The sequence below is a fragment of the Miniopterus natalensis genome, chromosome 3, assembly GCF_054644295.1.
Source record: "Miniopterus natalensis isolate mMinNat1 chromosome 3, mMinNat1.hap1, whole genome shotgun sequence".
Classification (NCBI taxonomy): domain Eukaryota; kingdom Metazoa; phylum Chordata; class Mammalia; order Chiroptera; family Miniopteridae; genus Miniopterus; species Miniopterus natalensis.
This window is the reverse complement of record NC_142083.1, coordinates 20,696,362-20,722,995: the sequence shown is the minus strand read 5'-3', so window position 1 is coordinate 20,722,995 and position 26,634 is coordinate 20,696,362. Positions and strand designations below refer to the sequence as shown.

At 44.8% G+C, this 26,634-nt stretch overlaps 1 protein-coding gene across 3 annotated transcripts in view; it reads left to right on the top strand.

The window, feature by feature from the left end:
- The first annotated feature begins 214 nt into the window (after positions 1–214).
- The window catches only part of TRIO (trio Rho guanine nucleotide exchange factor), a 301,493-nt gene continuing 275,073 nt past the window's right edge, over positions 215–26,634 (top strand). For 2 of the 3 annotated variants that reach the window (XM_087815343.1, XM_087815344.1), the window contains exon 1: positions 297–371. Coding sequence is in view for 1 of the 3 variants with exons in the window: in XM_087815342.1 (XP_087671468.1) it covers positions 215–371 (157 nt within the window). In the remaining 2 variants the exon portion in view is untranslated. Of the gene's footprint in view, positions 372–26,634 lie in introns of all 3 variants that reach the window. The other variant, XM_087815342.1, reaches the window with a different exon arrangement.

Here is a 26,634-nt window from a genome sequence, read left to right as displayed (position 1 = left end):
GCTCGCGGCTCCCGGGCGGAGTCCTCGTCTATGTGGGCGCGCTCCTCAGGCCGAGCCGCCGCCGCCCGCCGCCGCCGCCCCGGGGCTCTGCGTCCGCGCGCCGGGCGCGGGCAGCTGGGCGCTCAGCTCCGCCAGGCCCGGCGCGGAGCGGGCGGCGCGTGGCTCTAGGGGCGCGGGGCCCGAGCCGGGCGCGGCCGCGGGCGCCGCCGCAGCCATGAGCGGCAGCAGCGGCGGCGCCGCCGCCTCCGCCGCGTCCTCCGGCCCCAGCGCCGCGGCCAGCGCGGCGGGCTCGGGCTGCGGGGGCGGCGCCGGCGAGGGGTCCGAGGAGGCGGCCAAGGACCTGGCCGACATCGCGGCCTTCTTCCGATCCGGTGAGTGCAGCTGCGGCGCCGCCGGTGCGCTCGGCCGACGCCGCCGGGGGCGCGGGGCGCGGTGCGCGGTCCCCGGCGCGCCCGGTGCTCACCCGCACGTCGGGCCCGGCGCGCTCTCGGCCGAGCCGCTGCGCCCCGCGCCGGGGCTCCCGGACCTACACCGGGGAGTCCCGCTGCCCGCGCCGCCCCGCGCGCCGCCGGCTCGTCCTTCCCTTCGCCCGCCCCTCGCTCACAGGGTGAAATCTCCGGGTCTCCCGACCCCGGCGGCCGCAGCTCCACGGGTTGGGGCGCCGGCTCTTTGTCTCTTTCGCGGGAGGGCCGCGGAGGGGGCGGCGGGGACGACGAGGGCGGAGGCTGCAGCCCGGAGGCCGAGCGGACGGGGCGGCGGGTCCGCGCCGGGGAAGACGGGCTCGCGTCCGGGCGCGTCCCGGTGGCCGATAGGATAGGTACCTGTCCCCCCTCGACCCCTTTAGTTCTTAGCTCGGCCCTGCAGCCTGCCGCTTCCCCGGCCTCGGTCTACCCTTCTGTGAAACGGGGCAGCCACGGCGCCCGCCGCCCGGGCTTGGGGGAGGCGGCCGAGATGAGGCGCCGCCGGCCTGGGGGCGGGGGAGCCATTGTCTCCGGGGGCGGCCCGGGAGGGACATCTGGGAACATGGTGGCTCGGGGGGGGCGCGGGGCGGGAGCTCCTGGGGGCACTGCCTGGGTGGCTTGGAGGTGGACGCGGTGCCAGGTGCCTCTCCGGCAAGGAGGGGTGGCCGCGGCAGAGGCGAGCTTTGCGACCCGGAGGAGGAGCGGGGGGCGTGACGGCGCGGCCCTGGGACCCTCGAGGCTGCGCCGCCTCCCGCCGGCCCGGTCCCCGCGCCCAGCCCGGTCTGCTCGCGCGTGCGGCGGCTGCCGGGGAGCTGGCGCCGCGGCCTCGGGGCCCGCACCCTGGAGCGCGGTGTCCAGCGGGCGGCGGGCGCGGGGTGCAGGCTGGGCGCTGGAGAGCGGAGGCGGGCGGGCCGGCGGGCGCGGGGCACGTGCGGGCTGCTTGCGGCCGCCGGGAGGGCGGCGAGGCCGGGTCTGCGGGGGGCGCGGCCTGCCCAGTTTCTCCGCGGCCTCTTTCAAAACCCAGTCCCAGATGCGGCGAGGTCAGTTTGGCAATTAATACTGGTCGCAAGGAGCAATTTTCACTGGGAGGGCGATGGTCAGAGGCAGAAGTTAGCAGTATCGGTAGATAACCGCGGTTAGTACCGTCTTCCCCTGGATTTCCTGGTCTTCGCCAGGCAGGGTTATTTTTGAGGCAGTTTAACAGATTGGTTGTGGCTGAGAGTGACATATGCCGACTCTACAATGTCAGCTTGGGGTTAATATGCTCCTTGGTGCTCCCTCATTCCGTGAGGTCCCTGCGCAAAGCAAAGGTTTAAGAAAACACGAACTCGAAATGAAAGCCTGTTTTTGTGCACCCAGCTCCACCGAGTAGTCCCGTCTTACTTCTTAATAGCAGAACTGGGTCGTCTTCCCTTCACGCCCTGAGGCTAAAGTCTAGCCTGTCTTCTCTCTGACTCTACCACCTGTCACAAAATAATAGATTTTGTGCAGAATTCAGCTCCTCTCAGTTAGAAGAGCTCCTGTGCTCTGCAGATGGAACTTATGGTGCTTGTGAGACCAGACTTTCTTGCATCTTTATTATACCTATTAGAGAAATTATTTCTTAGGCTCGTAAGAGCCCCCAAAGACAGCAGGTTGGACTGGACACCCATAGAAAACTTGCTCTGTGTCAGTGTGGTGCCCCTTAGGATTTACCTGGGGAGATAAGTCTGTTGGTGGCCATGCCTGGGCCGAGCTGGCTCCCAAGCCCTGGCTCCTGCTCATGTTCATTTTGGGGCAGAACCAGACAGTGCTGCTCACTGGTTTGCTCCTTTCTTTCACCGTCCCAAATGACTTGATAAACCATCCCTTTAGTTTTTTGACTTGGAATCAGGAGCCAGAGCAGATTTTACGTAGGCAGCAGCTGCACTGTCCCACCTCAGGGGTAGTCTGGAACGTCTTTTAAAAGTGCTTCTCCCTCCTTTGGGCAGCTCTAAATTCCTGACCTAGATCTTGGCTCCAGCATCTAGGGCAGTGATGTCTAGCAGAGGGTAAGAGGGACCATTCATTTGGATTGGTGGGGTGGGGGTGGGGATGGGGTTGGACAGTCAAGACAGAAAGCAAGGGGACCCTGGGTGGGGAGCTGGGCTGGTAGAATGGCTCAGGCCGGGAGTCTCGGGGCAGTTTCGATTGAATGTGAATGGCTGAATGGAGAGGTCAGTCCGTTAGTAAAATGAGACATTCTTTCCTACAATGTAGAAACACAGAAAATCGGTTGTCATTGATTGGGGTGGACATTTCTAGGGGTGAGCATTTCTCCAGGGTGTTTTTGAGCCTGGGACTTACGATTGCCAACGTGACCTAGACAAGGTGCTTCTCACTGCCTTTCATTTTCCAGCCCTGAACTGTTTGCTCGGTCACCTCACTGTCTTCTTCTTATTCCTTATATGCATAACATTTTTATCTTTTTAATCACACTGAAAACTGGTACCTATAGTTGAATGATAGAAGGGGAAAGACTTTCGTTTAATAGGACTTTTAAGCAGTTGGAATGGGCTGCCATGTGATTTCTCCATTACTGGAAGTACTTAAGCAGGGGTGCTGCCACCTGCCAGGGGTCGGAGTTGGGTGCTGGGGACAGGACTCCTGCATTTGGAAAGGGATCTGGAGAGATGGCTCAGGGGCTGTTTCACTCTCTCAGACTCTGGGGTTCCCTCTGAGCCACTCTCAGATTCTGGGGTTCCCTCTGAGCCAGTCTCAGATCCTGGGGTTCCTCCACTTTTCTTTGGGTAGTTCAGGTCTTCAGGCAACGACTGCCTTTCCCCTCTGCTTTGTGGCACTGGGGTCCACCTCACAGTCTGTCATTGCACTCTCCACCCAGGTCCTTGGCGCAGACACTTCCTATTCATTTGATCAATCCCGATCCCCCTTTTATAGATCTGTCACTAGCAGGCAGGTCAGTTAGTGTTGAACTGAGCTGAAAAATGTGGCTATGGTGTGTCCAGGGGCAGCTGAGATTTTCCTCCAGGTGTTAGTGAATTTCAGACCGCACTTTCTGCCTTTGCAGAGATCAGCACCAAAGAAGATAAAGCAGATTTCAAAGCAAAAGCAAAAAAACCAAAGCATCACAGAGACAAGGCAGTACAGTGTTTTTTTAAATTTAATTTATTACAGCTTTTTATTTTACAGGTGGCTTTTAGGGAGGTTGAGTGGCTTGCTTGGAGTGGAACTCTGGTAGAGGTGGGTCGGGGCCGGGAAGCACCCCTGGCTTGGGCCCTTGTTCCCGGATGCCTTTCATGGCCAGGACTTTGCTTACATTAGTTCTCAACCCCACTGGGACCAATCACTTTTATTGCCAATCTATTTTGGGGCTCTAGTCTTGTGGCAGTAAATCATTCTTTCAGAGCTCTCTATTTAACCTCGCAAGTGTGTGTGTGTGTGGGGGGGGGGGGCTTAGATAAATGCATTATTTTTAACCTGCCTGGCATGTTTTAGGTTGGCATTAAATGAATGTGCAGAGAATAAAGGTTTGTGGTTTTTCTAAAGTGTTGTGCTTTTTCGTTTGTTTATTTTTAATTAAATCTTATTCTGGACTCCTGGCAGCAGCCCCCTCTCTTTCCAGTGGAATATGTGAAGGAAATCGAGTCTGTCACTTAGGGTAGGAGCCGCATGCATACCTTTCCATGTTCTGATATGATAGTTTCCTCATGGAGTATCAAAGGAAGCATTTCTTCATATTTACGCTTCTCACACCACTTAAGTAGCTTGCCTCCAAGCTTGTCAGGCTACTTCTGTGTGTATTTAGAGCCTGGCAGCTTTGGTCTCCGTGAGCACCAGTAATAATTATTGTATTACGAAGTCAGTCTTTGTTACCCTCAATATTTTGAAAAGGGAAGCTGAAAAAAATGTAATTTGATAGTGAATGTTAGTTTCTCCTTTTTCAGTGGCACAGTTTTAGTGGAGAGCAGAGAGATAGCTAAAAAAGAATCCTGTACGTGACTTTCAAGAAATCAAAGAGCAGTAAAACAGTCATTGACAGAAACTTTTCATTAAGGCCTTGTAAACTGACTTATCGACAGTGATACTGTATTTTTCCCTTTGCAGTTTAATCATCCCTCACTCAAATGAAGATTTAAATGAAACCATTTTAACCATTTAAACGATTAACCAAGATTTAAAGGAAGCCAAAAGTTCTGTTGAAAGTGAAGTGTGTGGTTTAAATATGATCTTCAAATGCATATTAAAGTAGGTGATTAAGATGGTCTTTTTAGACCTTTTAAATATTATGATAAATTTGGGGTTTGTTTTTGGCTGAAAGTGAAAAGATACGTTTGAAGCTGTCATCTAAATCAGCTGCATCTGATACTTATTTTAATTTTATGTACTTGACTCCTCTGCTGAGAAAATAAAATTTTATCTCATATTCTTGGCAGAATTCCAGAGAAAAGTCAAATTCTTAATCAATAGCCACACTTTACGGCCTAGTGAAGTCACTTATGTTGATAGGGATGAATTGTGCTCTACTATAAAAAGCAGTCTGAACATCCCCCTTCATTTCTCCTCAGTCCTGTAATGAATTGGTTTTTATTTCCTTGAGTGCATTGTCTTGACAAGTTTTTAGTAGCACCACTGGCAGGAACAGCAGCTACTCCGCGGACAGTGAAGGGATCTGAGTGAGAATCCTGCTGTTTTGGTGGAAGGCAGAGGCATGCTGTGCTGTCCCTTCTCATTTCTTTCTTTCCCAAGTGTTCAGCTAAGTGGACTTGGGGGAACTGACAGGGGTGACTGTTACTTGTCTTGTGGATGGAGATGCTGTCTTCTACATCTTCTCCAGGGTCCTTGCCCCGTTTCAGCTGATCGTGGGCAGTGAGCAGGTGGGCCCAGGGGTGGAGAAGGGGGTCAGAGGGGTTAGATGGTGCAGGACGAAGCTCTCTGGCCCTGCTCTAGACTCTGCTGCTGAGCATTGAGCAGAACAGAGGCAAGGGCATGAGCAAGGACTGGGTGTCTTCTCAGTGTCCCGTGCACGTAAGAATGCTGGCTGGTGATGATTCAGCTGGAGCCGTTCTGGAATTTCTATGGCTGCACCTCTGAACTGAGGACAAGGAAACAAAAAGGAGAAAAGGAGTAGGGATGAGGCGGGGCCCCGCACGCACTGCTCCTGCTCCCTGCCTGCCAGGGCCCTGTGCCCACAGTGGAGGTGCTGCCTCTCAGGGCCTTTGTCTGCTTGCTGGCTGAGGTGCCCAGCCCCTACCAGCCCGGATTTTCTGCTACCTCTGCCAGTTTATAAAGAGGAAACAGACATCTGGCTCAAATTTCCAGTGTAGTCCCCCAACCTTTCGACATTATTAAGCAGACATTCTTGTTTATGGGGAATCAGGTTCCCATGTTTAATGATTAGCAAGTGCATAAATACTCATTTTCACTTCTCATTCCCTAATGGAAACACTTCATTTGCTTACTGAATTGTTGTTACCTAATTTCCTCTTTTGTGTTCCCTCTCCACGTAAGGAAGCCCCTTGAAACCCAAATTATGAATCACCTGCCCTCTGGGAAAGGTTATGTGTCGGGGGCAGGAGAGGGAAAGGTACAGACTTCTCAGCCAAGAGGCCAAGGTTGTTGAGCTGGAGGAAGGGTGCAGCTTCTGGAGTTTCTTCATAGCAACTCTGTAATATTTGGTCCAATGCCAGAAGTGCTGTGGAAAGATATAACCTCATTTTTGTGAAAAATGTACTTGAGTTTTTAGGTTACTGTTTTGATTGGCCACATATCCATTCCTGTCTGGTTGGGAAGGATTGTGAAGTAATCTGTGGAGCAAATCTTGTATTTTGAAAGCGTTACCCTATTTGGACTTTGTCATAAATTAGTACATTTTAGCAGTTATAATGACAGAAAGCGTTATTCAAAACCTCTGTCAACAAAGAATAGATTCTAGGTCTAGGATACTTTGGGTTGGTAGTGTCCATGTGAGTCAATCAGGTTTATTTTGTTACAGTGTGTAGTCATGTTGTGGACACTGATGGAGTGCACTTGGTTTCTCTTTAGGAGGGGTTTCTGCAGGGTTTGGGCGGCCGTGTGGACCTCAGTTCCAGGAAAGAGGTCCTTTACTGGCCTCCTGCTGGGAAGGGCTGGGGGTCCTTGACTGTGTGCTGGTGTTGTTAGCATTAAAACAATGTAGCTGTGAACAGATAAACTGTTACACCCACTCAGTTACTGCTGAGGTGAAGGAAGGCAGTCTCAAAGACTCCATACATACTATATGATTCCACTTAGGTGACCTTCTCAAAAAGACAGAACTGCAGTGAGAGAACAGATTGGTTGATTGTAAAGAGTTAGGGATGGTGAGGGTATGAGGGGCATTTGGGGAGATGATGGAGCTGTTCTTACTCTGGTTGTGGTGATTTTATAGGGTGTCCCAAAAATGTATATACACACTTTGAATAATTATAAAGGCAGTTTTTATTAAAATAAATAATTATAAAGGCAGGTTTTATTTTCAAAATTGAGCTATCAGTTGTTAAAGTGCATACACTTTTTTGGGGGACATGCTGTATATATCCAAATTCATAGAACTTTATACCCTCCCCCAAATATCCAGTTTTACTGTATGTTAATTTAAAACATAACATTAAAAAAAAGGCTAACAACAAACTGGGAGTAAACATTTATTACAAATCAGAAAAAGAAATATATACATAATACAAAAAAGGGTTTCCTCAAATCAATAAGACAATTCAAAAGAGAAATAGGCACACAGATAATTCCGAGAAGTACAGGTGGCCAACAAGTTAAGTACTCAGCTTTACTAGGAATCAAGGAAACACAAATAAAAAGCATGAGATGCCAACAAAAACCAAATCCAGTATAAGTCATTTCTCTAGGTAAACTGGAGCAAAACAGTTGTTTTGGAAAGATTTTCTGTAGATTTGAAAGATAGCAATAATCTCTCAGGCTGCCCTGTGTGGGAACAAACGTCTCATAATTTCTAGGGGTAGTCTAGGGAAACTTTAATGATAGTTACAAGGAAATGTCCTTTTCTTGGGTTCTGTAAGAAGTGTAAACTTGGGGAATCCATAAGGCATATAAATCAAGTCTGAAGACTTAAAAACAAAACTATCTTTAGATATAAACAGTCACCATGTTTCATGCTTCAAATTTTTCCAGTCAGGTGAGATTTGCTGCTGTCTAGATAGAAAAAGAAAAGCGCGTGCCTGATGGTCCGCAGTGTCTCAGCATTCCTGGTGTTAGGAAGGAATTTTTAGGGGTAGGTTTCCTTTGGAGGAGTGGGGGTTGTTCCTGCATTAATATCTATGTGACTATTTGCCCTCTGTTCTTGGGCCTTCAGGTATATACTTGACTTTGCAGCTACCTATTTCCCAGTATTGATGGTTAATGAATGAATTTACAAAGTGTTAGTTTCCTCACTTAACATTCATAACCATAAAATAAAGCTGGTCTTGAACTTGAGAAAAGCACCATTCAAACTTAACTATAATCCTTGGATATTTTTAGATAGAGTTTCTTGCTGTCTTTCCCCCGTGTATGCATAGGTACATGTGCAGATCTTGGAAAAGTCATAAAACACCCACTTTGGGATTCTGTGCAATAGGTGGTTTCAGTGCAAGATGGAACGAATATCAGAGACTAGTACTGGAAACCTCTTTTAAAGGACCCACGTCTCCTGGTATATTTGAAGTGGGTATAAATGCATGTATGCTTTGGGGCAAAGTATTTTAATTTTAATTGGGATATTATGCACATGCAACGTCTGTAAGAGGTTGGTTGAAAAATGGTATACAAAATCATTTTCCGTCTCTCACTCCGTTTGCGTCGCTTCCTCCTGGTACATCCATCCACATCTTCAAGGATCCCTTCCTTCTCGCCCCTCTTTTTCAGCCGCAATGCTGCACACCCGGAGGAGGAACTCCTGGGTAATTTGGATTCTGAAAGCCGTACGTTTCCTTCCTTGCACTTACTTTCAGTTAATCCCTGTTCTGCACAGCAGGTGCACTACGCCCTGCAGGAGTGACACACACATTTTATTAGTGTCTGGATAACTTCGTCAGTTTAACTTAGATGATAAGGGCCAAAAGTACAATTCCTCTATTATTTATTCTGAAGGTACCCATAGTTATTGGGGAACAATAGTTGGACTAGAATGTTGATATAAATATATCTACTTAACAAGTCTCACACAATAAAATCTCTGTATCTTGGCATCCAAATAACAGGAATAAATTCCTCATTAGTCTCATACTAAACGAATAGTTGTTTCTTGTTTGTAGGTACCTTTTTTTTTTTTTAAATTCATCATTAGAGGAATTCTTGCCATCCCCTCACTGCCCTTTCTAGTACCACACTGATGATAGATGGCGTTGAGGAGATCATTCCTAGCTCAGAAAGCCAGATTGCATAAAGGCGGAGTATGTTTCACACTTTAATTTCAGAGTTATTTCCCCTCCATTTACATTTTGTTGCACTTGTTCTAATATATCTTGGGCTCAGGAGCCTTGAGAACTGGTGCTAATTTGGTGGTTTCCAGGCCATACATTTTCTTGTGACAGTTCAGTTCCGATGTCCCTATAGATTGCCTGTGTAAGAGCAGCTTCTGGGAGAGGCTTCACGGGAGAGTCATTAAGTTTCAGCGTGTTGTTAGCTGGTCTGCATACCTCTTTCTTTCCCGATATTTAACTGCAGTCCTGAGATGCAAAACTTGTAGGATTCATTGTTAGGCATCTCCCTCTTCTCGTGGACTTACTAGGTCCTGTCTCACCTCTGCTGGTTGCCTGACTCAGTGAAGGGCTCAGCCTGTATGTGAGGTAGGACCTGTCCCCTGAACCAAATTGCTGGAAACCTTGACTGTACACCGTATGCAGGATCGAGAGGGGGCCACTGTAAATTTCCTGTGACTCCTAGTGTGGATATGGGCTGTTCTGGGGGAAACAGGGATGAAGGGCAGTCTTGCAGTGGCCCACGGGTCTTCCACGCCTCCGTACTCTTGCCATAACCTGAATCGTTAGCAGCTGCTTCCAGCGAAAGGCCAGGGCCTCCATCAGCAGGGGTCAGAGAACACCTTTGGAATTATGCTCCAGAAGAGAGTAAATTAAGTGCATCCAGGAAGCAATAACCTGCTTGTAAGGTCATGGGATGACCTGTAAAATATGTTTATTTTCTTCAAATGCCATTAATGCCAATTCTGTCCTTTAAGAAAACCTGGTAAGGTCTCTCTTAACTGTTAACTCTGCTACTGCCACCACTGGCTACCATCTGAGCGCCTATGACTCCAGATACCATGCAGGTGTTTTATATACATTTTCTTGTATAAAGTCAAATCCCCACATCCAGCAGGGGAATTCTTCTGTGTGTTAGGTAAAGATCCCAGCCGCTGGTGAGGCAGCACGCCCTGCCCCAGGCTGCACTGTTGTGAGGGCGGGGAACTGGAATTTAACCCCGATGCCCTTCCCTCCCTAACGCAGGGAGAGTGGAGATGACCCTCAGCATCCTGCGAGGCCCTGCGCCGCAATTTTCAAATCTTGGAAAGTGGATGCGTGTATCTGTGTATGTGGAAGATCGAAGCTGTAATTTACAAGTCTCACACCAAACAAACGTTGAGTGGAAGATTCCAGGGTAGGCAAGCCTTTTTCTCATGTTGGTCCAGGCCCTGTAATTTCGTTTCTATGCCTTTCCTCTTCTCAACTAATTAAAACTGATGTTTCTTTCTACATAAATAACCCTGCTTACCCCAGCTCTCTATTTGAGGCATGTGGCTATGTGGGCTTTCCTGGCCTCCCCACGCCCTGCGTCTCTGGAGGAGCCCTGGCGGCAGTGTGGGTCCCTGCCTCCCTGGCCTGTGCACGTGGACTGCAGTGCTGGGTGGGAAGTCTGTGGGGAGAGGCCAGCCAGGGAGGGAATTTTTTCAGCCCGTCGTAGTGTATGACACATGATAAGGATTACCAGGGCTTCCTTTCTCACTCAGGACGGGAATTGGGTGGGGTGGGGCGGGGAGGGGCCAGAGGCTGCTAAGCTCGTCCTTTGGGGACAGCTTTCTAAGGTGGGTGTGGTAGCTCTTAGGTTGTCTCTCTGTATAGCTATTTTGTTGCAGCCACTCATTTTTTGCTATTATTCATCAAAACTTAGAAGGTGATGTGTAGTCATGGGAAACAGGGCTCTTTCTCACTGTTCTCTTTAGTGAGGTAACTCTTGGGCATGTTTCCTAGGTTTTTCCTGTTGTGGGGTGCATTTTCATCAGTCATGGCTCATCCGGACCCCTCACCGTGTAGCCTGATTTGTGGGATGCTTGCACAGGCTTGTCCCCCACCCGGACCTCCCAGCGTTGTACCCCACTGGCAGCATGGCCCCCGTGTCTCTGAGGAAGTCCATGTCTACCTTGGAGTTTCAGTATTTCAGTCAGAGAATGATTGAAATGTTGATGTCTTGGGTGTAGATGTCATATCACCGGGAGGTTTATCGTACCCTAAAAATCTACACTTTTTGTTTCCTCCTAGTTTGTTCAAAGAGTTTCTATAAGTTTCAAGGTAGGGTTTTGTTGTTGTTTGTTTAATTCTTTCTTTTTAAAAGATTCTGGAATTGAAAGAATAGGATTGGAGTGCTGCTGCATGTGAGATTGTGGGCTGCTTTTGACACACTGTTGTACTTTATCTTTTCTGTTTTTATCAATTTTTGGAGAGAGGGGAAGGGGGAGAGAAACACAGAGAGAGAGAAACATCGATTTGTTGTTCCACTTACTTACACCTTCATTGGTTGCTTCTTGTATGTGCCCTGCCTGGGATTGCGCCTGCAGCCTTGGTGCATCACGACGGTGCTCTAACCCACTTGGCTGCCCGGCTGGGGCAGTTTATCTTTGATTTTAAACTATCAAAGGAGGTACAAAGCTCAAATTCATGTTAACTTGGTCTAACTGAGATTTCACTGTATTTTTGCTGTTGTGTTGATTCATGTCTTCATTGTTGATTAGATGTAGTTTGTTGGTTGTCGTTTTGTGTGTGGGGGAGGTAAGTTTGTTGTGAAAAGTCTCACCTCATGGTAAAGAAGCAGGAACTCAGACTCCGATTCCCCAGTTCTGTCTCACCACGGTGATCTTCCCCCGCCCCCATATACTGGAGTGCGCGCGCGCGCACACACACGTACCTGTGCACATGTGTGTATATTATGTATAATTTACATATTATTTTGTGTTTGAACCATTTGAGAGTAAGTTGCAGAGGTGATGATGCCCTTACATCTAAATGGTGGTTTGATATGTAGTTCTAGGAACAAGGACATTCTCTTAAATAATGATCCAAATGAGGAAATTAATTTTGGTACAAACAATATTATTATCTAAATCTACTGACTCTAATACAGTTTTACCAATTGTTCCAGGAACATCCTTTTGGCAGTTGATATTTGTGGCCCAGGATTCTATTCAGGACCAGTGTGACATTTAGTCGTCTCTGGTTTTCTCTAATTTGGAACATTTCCCTAGTCTGTCTCTCGTTACTTTAATATTTTTGAAGATGACAGGCAATTCTTTTGCAGACTGCCCTCAGCTTGGGCTATATCGTTTCTCATGACAAGATTCAGGCTGTGCGTTCCTGTCAGAGGGGCTTCCTCCTCCCCAGAACCTGTCAGGGACCCAGCTGTCCCGTGCGTGAGCTTCAGTTTAGTCATTTGGTTCAAGTGGTGACCAGGTTTCTCCACTGTTTTCTCTCTGTAATTAGTTAGCGATTCTTGGGGAGATGATTTGAGACTGTCAAATCCTGTTCCTTTCCTGACTTTTATTCGCTGGATGTAGCATCCATTGATGAGTTTCACCTGAATCAGTGATTATTACTCAGATGGTTGGGAAATGGTGATTTTTCTGACTTTACCATTTCTTCTATTTTTCACTGGCTTTCTACCTTAAGAGTTTTTCCTTGAGCCCCACGTACTTACATATATATATATATATATATATATATATATATATATATATATATATATATATCATGGTTTCCTATTTTACTTAATAGGTTTTAATTCTTTGCTGTTATTATTTGGTTTGATGTTCACATGGTCCAAGATTGGGCCAGTGGGAGTCCTTTCAGCCTCACTCCTTTACCTTCACTCCTTTACCTTTATCCAGATCTGTCCCCATCATTTTTGAGCACTTTATTTTGCGACACATAAGATGTTCTAGGCTTATGTTGTCCTTGTCTTGCTCCAGCCCTGGAATTAGCCATTTCTCCAAGGATTCCTGGTTCATTAGCACAGAACAGCATTTAGAAACACAATTTGGGCTCATTGCTACAGAGGAACCATTGCTTCTACAACGTCTCAGTGTACAGAGCTAGGAAGTGTGGTGTGTATATATACATACATGAGCATATATATGCACACATGTATACATAATCCCATAGATGATCACATAACTTTCTGTACTTACCTATTTATAATCAAACCCATGAATTTATACTCATGCCTTCGATTCCAGTCCAACACCATGGGGTGCATTTTAGTCTTCCCTGTTCCACATTTGTAATTCCCTTCTCTGACCGTGAAGGCTCCCTTTATCCTCAGTATCTTTATGGATTTTCTCAATTCTAGTATATGCAGAAAGTCGTTTCAGAATGCTAACCCATACCAGTGCCATAAACGAACCTCCATCTTCCGGTTCAAACTGTTCAGATCAGCAGTTAGTGGTCAGCTTCTGATCAGCTCAGTGCCTGTCAGTCATCCAAAGAAAACAGATGAAGTAATGCACGGGGACTCCCCAGTGGCGTGTTTAAGAGAAGAGCTGCCAGACTCCATCAACAGCGCACTGGCTGGTGACGTAGAAGCTCACATTTGAAAAAGGAGATGCCAAGAAGGAAAGATCAATTTCTAATATGTACAGTTTATAAAGATGACACCTGTTGTGGGGAAGTTTATCGTCTTCACTTATGTACTAATTCCTGGGGGAGAGGAAGAAAAGGCGGGTGCTGGGATAAAACTGAGGGATGGGAGGCAGGGGAGGGAATGGAGAGGGTGTGTGGTGGGACCAGGACGAGTGGGGCCGTCTTTTCTCAGGAATCCATTGCATTCTGCGAGGAGGGCAGGAGCGAGTTCGGGTTGGAGCCAGCCATGAGTCATGACTGGAGACACTCTTGCTCGCTGCCTTGCATTGACTAAGTGTTTCTTCCCGGAAACCACCTGCAGTAAATTTAACGTGGCTGTGTAGTTTCTGCGGCAGTGCCGGGTTTCTGGAAGTGTGTGCACTCAGGTCTAGAAGTGGAATGGTGGATGCGGGCAGATCTCATGTGACAGGCAGAGTGAGTGCTGCTCCATGTTTTCCTATGTTGAACAATGACATAGAACCATAAGCCCTTGATTTCGCGAGAAAGTCCCAGTGTCATAGATTGTGTTCTGTATTTTCCCTGAACGTCCTCATGCTTGTTAAATCAGGTTCTGGAGAATTTGGCCTCTAGTTCTAGAAGCCCTTTCTACAACTGGACATTTTAGCAAGAAAGAAGAGTCATAATTTTCTTGTTGATACTTTAAAGGAGAAAGACTTGTTTTGATATTTGGAAAATTTGGAGAGTAAAAGGTCATGAGGAGAGGGAGTGGGAATGACTGCTAGTAGATCAAGCATTCTGGGGAAAGTCTTGGGGTGATGATGTTCTGGGATTAGCTAGTGGAGATGGTTACACAACCTTTAGAGTATGCTAAAAACTACTGAACTATACACTTTCAAGGGTGAATTTTATAGTATATGTTATATATCAATCAAAAAAGAAAAAATGTCATGGCTAAACTGGCAACATATTTCAAGTTCCTAAATAGCTTTATTTATTGAGCGCTTACTACATACCAGCTACTGATTTCCACAGCTCCCTGCAAGGTCGGTAGGCAGTGATGGCTAACGTTATACTGGAGGAAGGGAGCTCAGAGAGGGTTTTTAGAACTTACTGCCCATCAGTAGCTATTGGGGCCAGATGTGAGGATGCCAGGTGCACAGTGGCTTTCTCCCCGGAAGTGGGTGTCCTGGATGGAAGAGGGCATTGTGGATAAGATCTGATTGGGCTTCAGTGGCGACCTGATTGTATATTTGGTAATTTCTTAGAAAACTTCAGATTAACTATCCCATTGAAAATTTCAGGGAGTGTCAGTTTCCAAAAGAAAAGGACAGGTTTTGCTTCCCAGTATTTGGGGCAGCAAAGGCACATTGAGGGTGTGTTTGGGGACAGCAAAGGGCACGTCTGGAGTGGTTCAAGCTGATGATACTTTGTTTTTCCTGGTAAGCTTTCTGGGAAAGGTGGAGGGGGAGGCAGCTTTGTGTGGCTCTCCTACTGAACATGGCCTTGTTAGTAAGGACCACGCCAAGGTTCTCCTGCTAGTGTGAGTTCTGTGTTCTTGAACATTGCGTCAACTCTGCTCACTCGTGAATGTGACCAAGACCTAGAGTACGTCTTAGACTCTAAGCCGGGAACTGTATTGATTTGCATAGAAACTATTAATTTGCATAAAACTACATGTGCTCCGTTGCAAGAATTTTCATTGTGCCTGTTTTAGAACTGAGTTGGCACTTCCTATGGAGTATTTTAGCTTCACTTAAAAGGAGATGCCTCAGAAAGAAGAAGAGTTTGTGTGACTTTGAAATGACTTTTGGGCATGGTCTCTGAAAGAAATGAACCACTGAAGACTTTGTTCCTTTTAGCACATTGAAAGCTTTCCCCCTGATTATATGTTTTAAAAGCATGTCAAGCAGGTTGGGTTTGGTCTGCTCTGGAGCTTGCCTGCAAAGGGACCAGAGGTCTGGCTGAACAAGAGCTCTCCCGCTGGGCGGTGACCTTTTATGATGTTTGGTCTGTCATCTTTGTTGCTCAGTTTCAAATGCCCAGCTCAGAGTTACTTAGCACTTGAAGTGGTTTTCATCTTCAGAAGACTTCATGGTTATTACTTAATGTACATGGCATCGTGTAATGAATGAGCTGCCTGTCCTTTGAGCAGCGTCAGTATGCCAGTTGCTGTATAGCTGGAGAAGACAAAAATAATATTCTAGCCAGTGGGAGTTTATATTCTAAAGAGACAAGATGATTAGGCAGATTCTCTCTCTTGGCCTCTTTTACAAATGTGCTGGGGACTAATGTAGAAATTAAAATGATAAGAGGTGAGCAGCTAGCTCAAGTCTGCCTAATTGAAAATGTTCTCAGGGTGAAAATAAAATTTGAGGTGCCCTTAAAGAGACAGTATATTAGTTCTCATTTGTCACACATTTATTGATGTATGTAGTATTTTTCCATCGTCACAGAGGATTTCAGTGAAGACTAGGGCAGAACCATTTTCAATTCTCTTCCTGCTACCCTCAAATCCTCTTTTTCTTTTGGTGATACTTTGTGACCAAGGCCAGGTAGGGAGTCAATCACAGACTAGAACTTTTGAGTTTCAGACCTGGTCAGTTTATCCACCTTAGCTTGGCTGGCCTCTGTTTTGGGAAGCTTCTAGACTTCTTGCGCCTGTCAGCATCTCAGGTACCCAGCTCCGTGTACGTGTCCTGGAACCTGTCTTTGTGTTGGGTGTTCCCACCTCTTCTTGGTTTCCTAACTGACTCAGCTCACGCATCACTTCCTTTGGGAAACTGCACTTGTCTGTCCTGCCCCGGCCTCGAGGGACTGTCAGCGTTGGCATGGCACCCTGTGGAGACTGCCTTTTTGGTTCTGCTTCCTTTAGGTTGTGGTTGTTCCTTGGGAGGCTGAGGTGCTCAGCCACCAGCCCAGGGCAGGCCCCAAGTAGAGTCTTGTTGTGATTTACACCTGTGGTTCCTTAACCCAGACCATATCAGAATTGCCTGGAAAGGTTTCAAAAATTACAGAATCCCCAGAGATTCTGATTTAGTAGCCAGACCAGGGCCCTAGAATCTGTATTTTGAAAAAGCCCTGCTGGGAGTTCAGCTGCACAGCTGAGGTTTTGGGAACCACTGTGTTATGTCAAGGCACACGTGTTGGTTGTGGGTTACGAGACCTGGGCCAGTCTGTAAGGTATGATACGTGTAGTTTGCAGAATCATCTCATTTACGTATCTGGAGGGAATGCGGAAAGTGAATTCAGTCCATTTATGACAGGGACATCCTTCTGAAGGAGAAGATCCTAGCTCATTGAGGAGCTCACCGACCGGTCTGGCTTGCTCTGTGTGAACAGACTGCAGGCACAATTGGCCCTCCAAACTCGCATTTGAAGTCACCGTGTTGCCATAGAGATGTTATGTAGTGCTGAAGGAGAAGAGAGAAATCACATCGTAAATTATCAGAACAGATGGCTTGTAATTTAACACTTTCCTAGCCCATATTTGTTGTACTGATACTTGAGAACATTTTAAACTATCAGTTCTTACTTTGTTCTTTCACCTGTAAAAATGCCAGAGTTCATATAAGGTTCTAAATGGGTATTGCATATGCCATAGACACAGTATTCAATGGTAGTGATGTAAGGTTGGGGGACTATTTAAAGCATTTTAGGAGTGCCCTCTTTCCCTCTGCTTTTAGAACCCACATGTAATTTGTGCCTTTTTTTTTCAGTTCTACTTATAGAATTCATATTCTCCCTTATTTTTTGATAGCACCAGTCTGGGATAATTTTTATCTCCTAGCTTGATAGTAAGTGGGACGTGGTTTCAGAGCTTTGCTCATGAAGGAATTACAAGGTCACATAGATTCAAGCAACATATTCACTTCCAGGATGTTTTATATGTGATCAGCCATGGGAAGGGTATTTCTGTCAAGAGGACCACAAGGACATTTTCCTCTTCCTTTTCTAGTCTGTGGACTGATGAGCAACTCTTAAAGATTGTATCTCTCCTTGAGGACAGTCATTCCTTGTCTCTTGCAGGGAACAGCAACTTGACTAGAGTTCTGTCTGGTGCATACACACAAACACACACATACACACACATACATATATACGCGTGCACACGCACATACGTGCATACACACGCACATGCACACACACGCACAGAGTTGCTTATAATTTCCATATGTAAATGACCAGAGTGAATATATATCTAAGTCATGTCAAACTAAGGAAGTGATAATCCTAGTAGCCAAAAAATTCAGTAAAACTTACCTGTAGTAAACATATGTTTAAGCTGTTTTTAGATTTTTTAAATTCTCACGTTCTTAAAGTGTTCAGGAATTTTAACAGGCTGTCCCTTCAGACATTTTCATGACTCATTTCTCATGTGACATACATTAACAGTTACTTGCAAAGGAAATTAAGAAGCACATTTCTAGTCTCCAGAAAATTTCTAAGTTGCTTGTAAGTGGATGTATGTATTAAACTGAGTCCCAACATTAGCAGCATAGGGCCCTTCTCCCGGCCTTCTCTGCCTGCATGAGTACTTATCACTGGCTTGTACTGCTTGTACTGATGGTGGCTTCTAATGCTACTCAGTGGTGGAACCCGTAGGTCAGTTGTGAACCTGACTCCCTTGAATATAGTTATTCCTCTTCAGGATGAATCATTGAGATGACTTAAGTCCTTTAACACGTCTGTGTCAGTACTAGAAAAATTTTTATCAAAAATTTTGGTAATTATGTCAGAAAAATCATCTGAAAAACAATCTTATCAGAGTGCCCAGAGCCATTACAAGAGTGAGGGAAAAAATGTGTGATTAAGCCCTAATTTCATTGATAAGCATGGACACCATTTGGCAAGATTGGTTCAACCTCCTGGGAACTATCCTGTCTGTTAGGACTGGCTTGAATGAATTGGGATGAAATTACCCAATTACCAAAATGCATGGCTTGTGGGGAGGTTAGTTGGCTCTGTAAAACCACCTGTCATGATAATGAGGTGACACTGACAGTAGAGCCTGCTCAGGATCTGATTTGCATCAAGGGCAGAAAGGTGTCCAAGTCCAAGCTCTTGTTTTTCTCAGATTCTTTTGCGAAGATCTCAATGACCATCTCCCAGCCAGCTGGATTTATTGAGTCACGGGTAGCTCTCATGAGCTTATTTCTAATTAGTAGGGAAGTCTAATCTTTTGCCTTTGGTCAGAGTTGGAATGAATCCTGTTTGTCCCTCTCAGCTAACCCACTGGTGTTGATGTGATTGTCTTTTTCCTCTTAATGATCCCCTAAAATTATTCCCTTGATTATCAGAGGAATTTTCTTATTGGAGTGTATGCATGTTTGATCCAGATCCAGCTTTTCACATATAGGCCCTGTGCCCTGAAGTGTCCCAGTCATTTTGCCTGTTGAATTCCTGGTTAGAAACACTTAGGGCATTTAAGGGTGGAGAACCATGGGCAGCAGAACAGATTGGCCCTTTCCACTTGGTCCTTGGATGCATAGTGGTTGTGGAGCTAGCCATCTCTAGGTAAGGAAGGGTGGTAAGAAAAAGGAATGAATGAAAGCAACCCTTACCCTGCTCCCTTTATACTTCCTAGTAGCTATATTTTGTTTAGCCTTCCTGTTGACCACTCATCTCTCTTTCTGAGGCTGTTTCCTTGTGCCCTCCAGGGGGACTTTCCTCTGTTTAGGAGAGTGACTCACCCAGAGGGCATTTTCACAGCCACAGCCCTTCCCAGACAGAGCTCCTGCCACCCAGAAGTAAGCTTTTCAAAAAGGCCCTGGACCCTGTCACCAATGCCCCACTTAGCAGTATCATCCTTCACCTTGTGCCTCTGTTTTTTCTAGCTTTCAGTGGTGATAAAATCAGCTAGAATGGGACAGTTGGTGGCTGCTAGGGGCACATGCACTGATTCCAGACTTGTTGAATTGACAAACAGCTTTTTCCACTAAATGGGCCCTTCTTTTTTTACTGCCCTTCTTTTTTTACTGCCCCCTTCCCATTTCTTCCCTTTTCCTCGTTTCTCTCATCTTTCTTTGACCACTCAAGAGTGATCATGGTGTACTGTGCTGGAGGCAGTGAGAGATAAGAGTTTGATTTCTGGGGCAGGAATTCTGGAGAGTCTGGGTTATGCACTGGCACCTACATACCCGGCCCTCGAAGGCCTGTTTCCTCTCTGAGACATGTGTGTGTCCCCTCCTGTCTCTATGCCTGTGCCTCTTCACTGGGCAGGGGCTCCTGACTCTGATTTTCACTCTGCTTGGCCCCCCCATTACCCATATTTTATCTAATATAAAATTTGCATTTTATGATGATTCTAATAAACTTGCTTTAGCACATAAACCTGATGGTTCCTGTTTTGGGGGTAATTTAATCTATCCCTAAATTATGGCATATTCTTGTAATTCCATTTGACTCAGCCGCTAATTTCTTGATATTTTATTTTCTAAGCGGTAACTTACATTGAGGCTAAATCTTAGCACATATATGTATCCCATGTCCCACACACAGTTGGTGCTTACTAAATGTTTGCCAGATGCACGACAGAATGCATGTTGTATCCCCGTATCCAGTGCAGGAGGCTGCAGACATGGGCGAGAGGCCCAGATGGCTTGATCTGGTTACATCCTTTCCCGTACAAAATCCTGCGTGTGCAGTGAGCACGTGGAGTGTGGGCAGAGGCAGCACAGGGAGGTCGAAGTCGAAGTGGCTGTCCTTTCTTGTTTGGCTGCATTCACGTTGCTGCCATTGATCTGCTGACTGCTGTTTACTGTTAATAATTAATCCTCAAGACCCAGACCTCTTGCGCTTGGACTTGTGACTCCTATGAAATTCTCGTCTCTGCTCTGGCCAGGCTCACCGCAGGCCCTAATCAATGTTTGCTGACTGATTACTGGGTTTGATCAGTGACTGTGGAGGGTGAGGAAGCGTCTTTTATCAGGTTTCCTTTGAGCTGTAAGGTCTAGTCGCCTCTGAATGTTTTTATCTGTGATGAGGTAGTTTCTCAATGAGCAGATTGTGGAAAGGTCACATTGGGGAGAGAGCGTGTGGTAAGATTTTCTCTTGGGAATGTTTGTATAGGGGGCTTTCCGTAAGCCTGTTAATGTTTAGGCCCTTCTTGGCTTTCCCTTTTCCCATACTTCACTTTCATTTCTGGGACTTCCCTCCCCCACCCCACCCCTTTTAAAGACTTAAAAAGATTTATTTACATGAATCTGAAAGCAGGCCACAGGGCCTTTTAAAATTATACACATCAATATGAGGCCAACCCAGTTTTTCATAAATAGGTCAAGATGTTTCTAACAAAGCAGGGTTTCAAAAACACTCTCTCCTTTAAAGAAGAACGTATTTTAAGGGAGATGACCAATGTTCAAAGCTTCACCTTTGGCAGGGCCTGAGAATGAGCACTACAAGGCACTGATTTCTGGGTGGGCCTTGGACTGTGAGTAATTCCGCCAGGTGTCACAGACATTCAGGGAAAGCCTGCTGTGAACCAGATGAGGTGTGAGTTGGGCGATGGGTGTCGGAGAAAGGCCAGGTGCGGACCTGTAAGGAGCTCCTGGCCCTGGAGAAGCACCTTGATTCCGAATGTGCCCTGAGGAGCCAGCCATTCACAGCATTCCACCCAGGGAGGGTTACTTAGTTCTTATGCAGCCAAACAGGTAATTTTGCTTTGCCTTCCTGCCCAACATTCACTTCGTGCTTAATAGGGAGCTACTTAAATCTCTCCCCTAAGTTCTTTTCTATGATTGATGACTGCTTTTTACCTATATATCAGAATCAGCTGATGCTAGTGTGATATGGAGAAGGTGTTCAAACCACAGCAGGTCAGAAGAGAAGCAACTGTGGTGGGATTTGCCATTTACCTTGGGCATAGATACCTTTAAAGGGTGGTGGTCATTCCTGGCATGATTCCTGGAAAAGATTTCAGGATTCTGTCTTATGTTAGTAATGTGGAAAGGAAGCCTGAATGGCTTTGAGAACTGGCTGTGTTCACAGGTGCCCGTATTCACAGCCTCACACCCAAGATGCCATCCTGAAATCAGGGAAATGCCTTCTCTCTGATTTCATGGCCCTTCCCATCCATGGAGAGTGCACGCGCCGTGCTTTTAATTCATGACTAAGTTTTCTGTGCTGTTAACATAGCCTAATGCAAGAGATGCACTTATATTTACCCTGAAGTCCCTTGAATAGGGTGGTCCCACATTGGTGAACTAGGTAGAGACTCTCCCTAAATAAATTATTCCTATTTTTAAAATAGGAGATTCTCCAATGAATCGGAATATTTGGCAACAGAATGTGACTCACACAGAATGGTATAAATTTGTTCATTTTTCCTTGTAGTTGATTTTCAAGAGGGTTGATTTCCAATATTTCATAGTAGAATGACTTGCCTTTGTGTGGTTTGGGTATAGTTTTCTTGCACCAGAAGTGCTGGTGATGCCTACCTTCTGATCCTTCTCATCTGGAATACTGCCTTTTGAGCAAGCATTCAGGTTTTCAGTGCATATGGCTTCTTTGACTTGGTGGTGGTGCCAGGGCTTGCCATTTGCAGTTGGAATGTTTACATCCATGTTGTTATGTGCCTCCTGTTTTCCTTTTAATTACTGATTTATGCTGCAGCCTGATATTTGGAATAATCTGTGTTGAAATGCAAATTTATTGTTGGAAATGTCACCAGGAAACCCAAGTCTGGAGTGCCTCTCCTGGGGCAGGCCATGGCCTTTGTCCCCGGGATGGGGATAGCATGGGAGCAGGGCAGGAGGCCTCGCCAACTTTCCCACCCAGATCTGACTGCCCGCACTGGTGGTCTCCAGGTGACTTCTGCAGTCACTGTCCTCAAGGCTACTCTTAGAGGATGAGATTTTTTACTGCCACTGTTTGAGTTTTACTTTTTAATGAGGTTATTTGAGGTGAATGCATGGATTAAGTTTCTTTTTCCTTGTGTAGGACAGAATTAAAGGGAAATTGAAGACATCCTGGTCTGCATTTGTTTATCGCCTCTGTTACATTCTTAGTGGGTATTGACTGCCTTTTTTCATTCTTTTTTCATTTAAAGCTGGGAAGGCCCCATTTTTATTTTTACATCATGTTCTTCCCACACGTTTTATCTGACAGTATAAGAGCTGTATTTTTAAGAAAGTGTCCCTGTATTTTCCTGTCCTTTCTTTTCATAGGACGATGTCATTTCTGATGATCACTAATTGGCGTGTCTGAATATCTCCCCTTTGATTCCAGGTAGTATTAATAGTGACTAAAATGAGTGATTTTATTTCAGACGTGAAAAATTTGGGTTATTGCTCTGACTTTACCACTGAGTCCCAGGGAAACTTGCTCTTGTTGCATAAATTTTTTTATATGTTGGCTTATCAAGTCTGTCATGTTCTTTGTTGTATTCAACCGGAGTGCTTCACTTGCCATAAATGCACATCTGTGAAACACAGTGTAACTTGTCGTTGTTTATTCTGTGCAGTGGTAGTAATAAAATTGTTTTCTAAACTTCTTAGTTGTGATTTCTCATGTTGGATTTATACATAGTGAGTGCTTAAAAAAAGGATCACCCACCTGTAGATTTAAATCTACTTTTGGAAATTAAAAGTGATAAGTACTTAATGGCGTTTTAGGATTAGATTGAAAATGTCTGTAAGTTGATAGTACTTGGGTTATACAGTTGTGTTGTCACCAGCTGTAGAGTGATTTGGTAATTAGACAAACCGTTTTAGAAAGGGCTTATTAAAAACAAATGGTAGCTTTTTTAATAGGCGAAAGAGAAAGTAGTTGAGAAAAGCAGGGTTTCAGGTGACTTAGTGGAAAGCATTTGAAGTATAGGGGCCAGGGAGAAGGGGGTGCGAGGGTGGGAAATCCGCCCACGTGTGAGGGACTTAGGGAAATGCCTTCCAGAACTCTGCTATGCTCCTGGGTCCTTTTCTGTATTCTACCCAAACCCGAGATTCCTGCTGTAACATGTTTTTTGGAAATGTTTTTCAAGTTTCATATTAGCCATATAAAAGAGAGAGAATAGAAACGTTCTTTGGAATGCTTTATAATGTAGATAATATTTAGCTTTTTCCTTTATAATTAAAAATACATTCAGTGGAAAGAGGGTAGTAGTTTGTGTATGCTGTAGTTAGAAAGTTTTGGTTATACTTAAAAATTTGACATATATGCTTTTGGTAATCTTCAGCTGGTCGCCAAAGCCTTCACCCCTCAGTTGAACCATTATTTAAAACAATCATTAATGCTCCTTTATTTATTCGTGCATTACTTATTGAGCATCTGATACGTGCTAAGCAGTCAGGAAAAGTCAAACTTTCCTTGAAGTTAATTTCAAGTCCTTGAAGGAGAATTTTATATATATAATCACTCTTCAACCATTTGCATGAAAAATATTAAAACAAAATTTAAATACTTACCAGTTTTTAACTTGATATACAGTTTCAGCATCTGATGAAATGAAAATGGAATATTAGCAATTTATAATAATGAGAAATTATTAAAACTTGACCCTCTTTCAGCATTGCAAATCTTAAATTCTATCCAACTTGTCCAAAAATTAATATTATGAAGATATTTGGGGGGCAATTAGAGATTCTTAAAACCCTAGAGTGATAAACAATAAAGAGAAAGTCCAAAAAACCCAACCAAGCCTAATTTGCCCAAGAAAATAAGTAAATAAAATATCTGGTTTGTACTACTTTAATTTGCATGATCACAAAGAAAGAACTGATTTATGTTTAGCAAAACTGTATGCACAGCAAATTATTATACTGTTGTAAAAGAAACAGTATTTTATAATAGTTTGCCAAAAATAGAGTACCATTATGAGAAAAGCCCGCTGGCTCAGTCTCAGTGGTCACTGTAGTATTTGTACTCTTGACTATAACTACAGGAATGCCAATCTTTTTAGTATTTTGAAATAACTCTAGAATTGCACCATTTAAAGTAGTGTTGCCTAGCTCAATTTTGTAACATTTGAATGTAAACCATTAGTGGAAGAGCCTGAGGTCAAAATGAGATCATCTAAGTTATTTGGGATAATGGAGAACAAAGGCAGGGTTTAGCCAATAGCTGTTCTTACGTCTGTTTTATCACCACTTGGTAGAGTGCAGATAGAAACCACTCACAGAGATAGGGAGGTTGCATCAGAGTCATTTTTTGTAGGCCATAAGTGTATCTGAAACCACACTGGGTTCAAGGACCAGTTCATTGCTGTTCCTGCATTATTTCTCAGCCTGAAACTGCTTCCCTGGACTAATGTTAGTGAGCAAGAAGAAATTAGCTTGTTTCTAATTGAAAACAAAAACACTAGCGTCAAGGCACACACAGACACATAATAAATGAGCAGCGTCTGTCCCTATGACTCTTGCCCTCCTGTAGGGGTCAACATAAATATAGAGCCACATGCCTATGTCTTGGCTGTGCTCTGCAAATACAGTAATGAGGCTTCCAAATTAAACAGCAGTGAACACTAAGGACTACAGGTAAGCTTAGGAAGGCTGCTGTGGAAAGTGAAACAGATGTGTCTGCTGACACTTCAGCATCACTTAGGCATAGATTCTTCATGTAGTTTTTAGAAAGATCCACTTGACCGTGTTGCTGATTTTTGGGAAAATTTGCTCTGGTCGCCTGCCATCCATCCATACTGGTTTAATACTCTGACTGGTTTTTAATAGTTCACATGTGAGTAGTTACATGCACAGTTTGGTGTGTACTTTCAGGGCCTGACTTAGTTAAGGCTCTTTTGGTTGTTGGAGCAAAGAAGAGAGTTGATAATAAGGGTGTGGGAGCCTCTCAGTCAGTTCAGGAGGGAGAGAGGTGGTGTGGCCTCCCTTCCCCCCAGAGGAGCTGCTGGAGTGGGAGCTGGCGAGCTTGGAAATAGCTGCTCTAAGTTGGTCTGTTTCTTCTTCCCCTCTCTCTGCTGTACTTTATGTCTGCTTGTTTGTCTGCCTACCCAGCCAGATTGACCTCATTTTCGTAGTTGAAGAAGGGATTGACTAGCAACCTCGAGAAGTTGGTCAGCTCTGGTCAGGGGCATACATGGCACACACAGGGCTGCCACTCGAACCCTTGCCTGAGAGAAGTGAAGATGCTGTGAAGTATATGGTTCCCTGGTTAGGAACCTGTCCTTAGGTGACTTTCTAAGACATTCCTTCCAAAGGTAGAGATTAAAAGCCAAATAAGTAGCAAAGTGTCTAGATTAAGAGATTTTGGTCTAGAGTCAAGAGCCATGAACTTGGATGGGAAAGAAATCAATTACATCTCTATCTTTGCAGCTCTCCAACTGAATACAGTAGTTCTCTCAATTATGAATGTAATACAGTAGTTCTGGCAGTATCTGTGACTCGTCACCAGTGGGTGTCACAGCTGTTTTCAAATTACATTAGTTAGTTATTGCAGGTATCTCAAAATATCATTTATGCTCATCACTACTTCGAAATGACAGTAGTTATGACACTGACTACTAGACCTTTTTATTTAATATGTAGTGAAAAGCACAAAATACTTTAAAATCTTTTGATAACTTTAAGATGTAATCGGCTTTCTGTGTAAGCTTCTGTGTATATTTTTACACATTTAAAAATAGTATTCTGAGAAGAGATCCATTAAGTCTCACCAGACTGCCACTAGTTAGATATACGCTACTCCTGAAAACTTGCTAGCTGGAATTGAGACCATAATTTTTTCTTTATGGCTGTCAGGACTCAAATATTTTCTGGGTGTTTTCCAATTTCCCCCACTCTTTACTTAGATCTCCTTTCTCCCTTTCCACAGTTCTTACCTCCTTTTATCTTTTAAGGTATAGTAATGGACTTTTTGTTTGTTTGTCCTTTGCATAAGTTATATATTCTTTGGAGCTGAAGATCCTAGATTACTATAGTATTAAAATTTAGAGCTACACCAGAATAAAACTAGATCAAGATGTGGAAGCAAGATATGTTGTACGAGCCTTTGTTTCTCAAGGCTAGGTGTGACTCAAGGTCAAGTCACTTACATCTACCTGGGCATTTTAATTTTTAAGATTTTTATTTATATCTATTTATTACACAGGCATCTTAAATAATACCAATTTTATCACATGGAAGATTACATGACTGTATTGGTAACTTCTTGTATAATAGGATAGCCTGTCTCTCGTGTAGGATACTCATTTACTGTGAGCTCGGCACAATTTCTGAGGGTCATGAAAATATATGGTATATATAGATACATAGACTACTGTGTTGGGGGAGACAGAAGTTATGAAAGAAAAGTTCACATAATGTCATGTTACAGTAAAGGTGTGTCTCTCTTTGCATCGGAAGTACTGATTTGTGAAGAATACCTGGAGGTTAATGCATTTTGGAATAACAAATATCAGACCTAGTTCTTATTTAAAAGTACATTCTTTACCAATT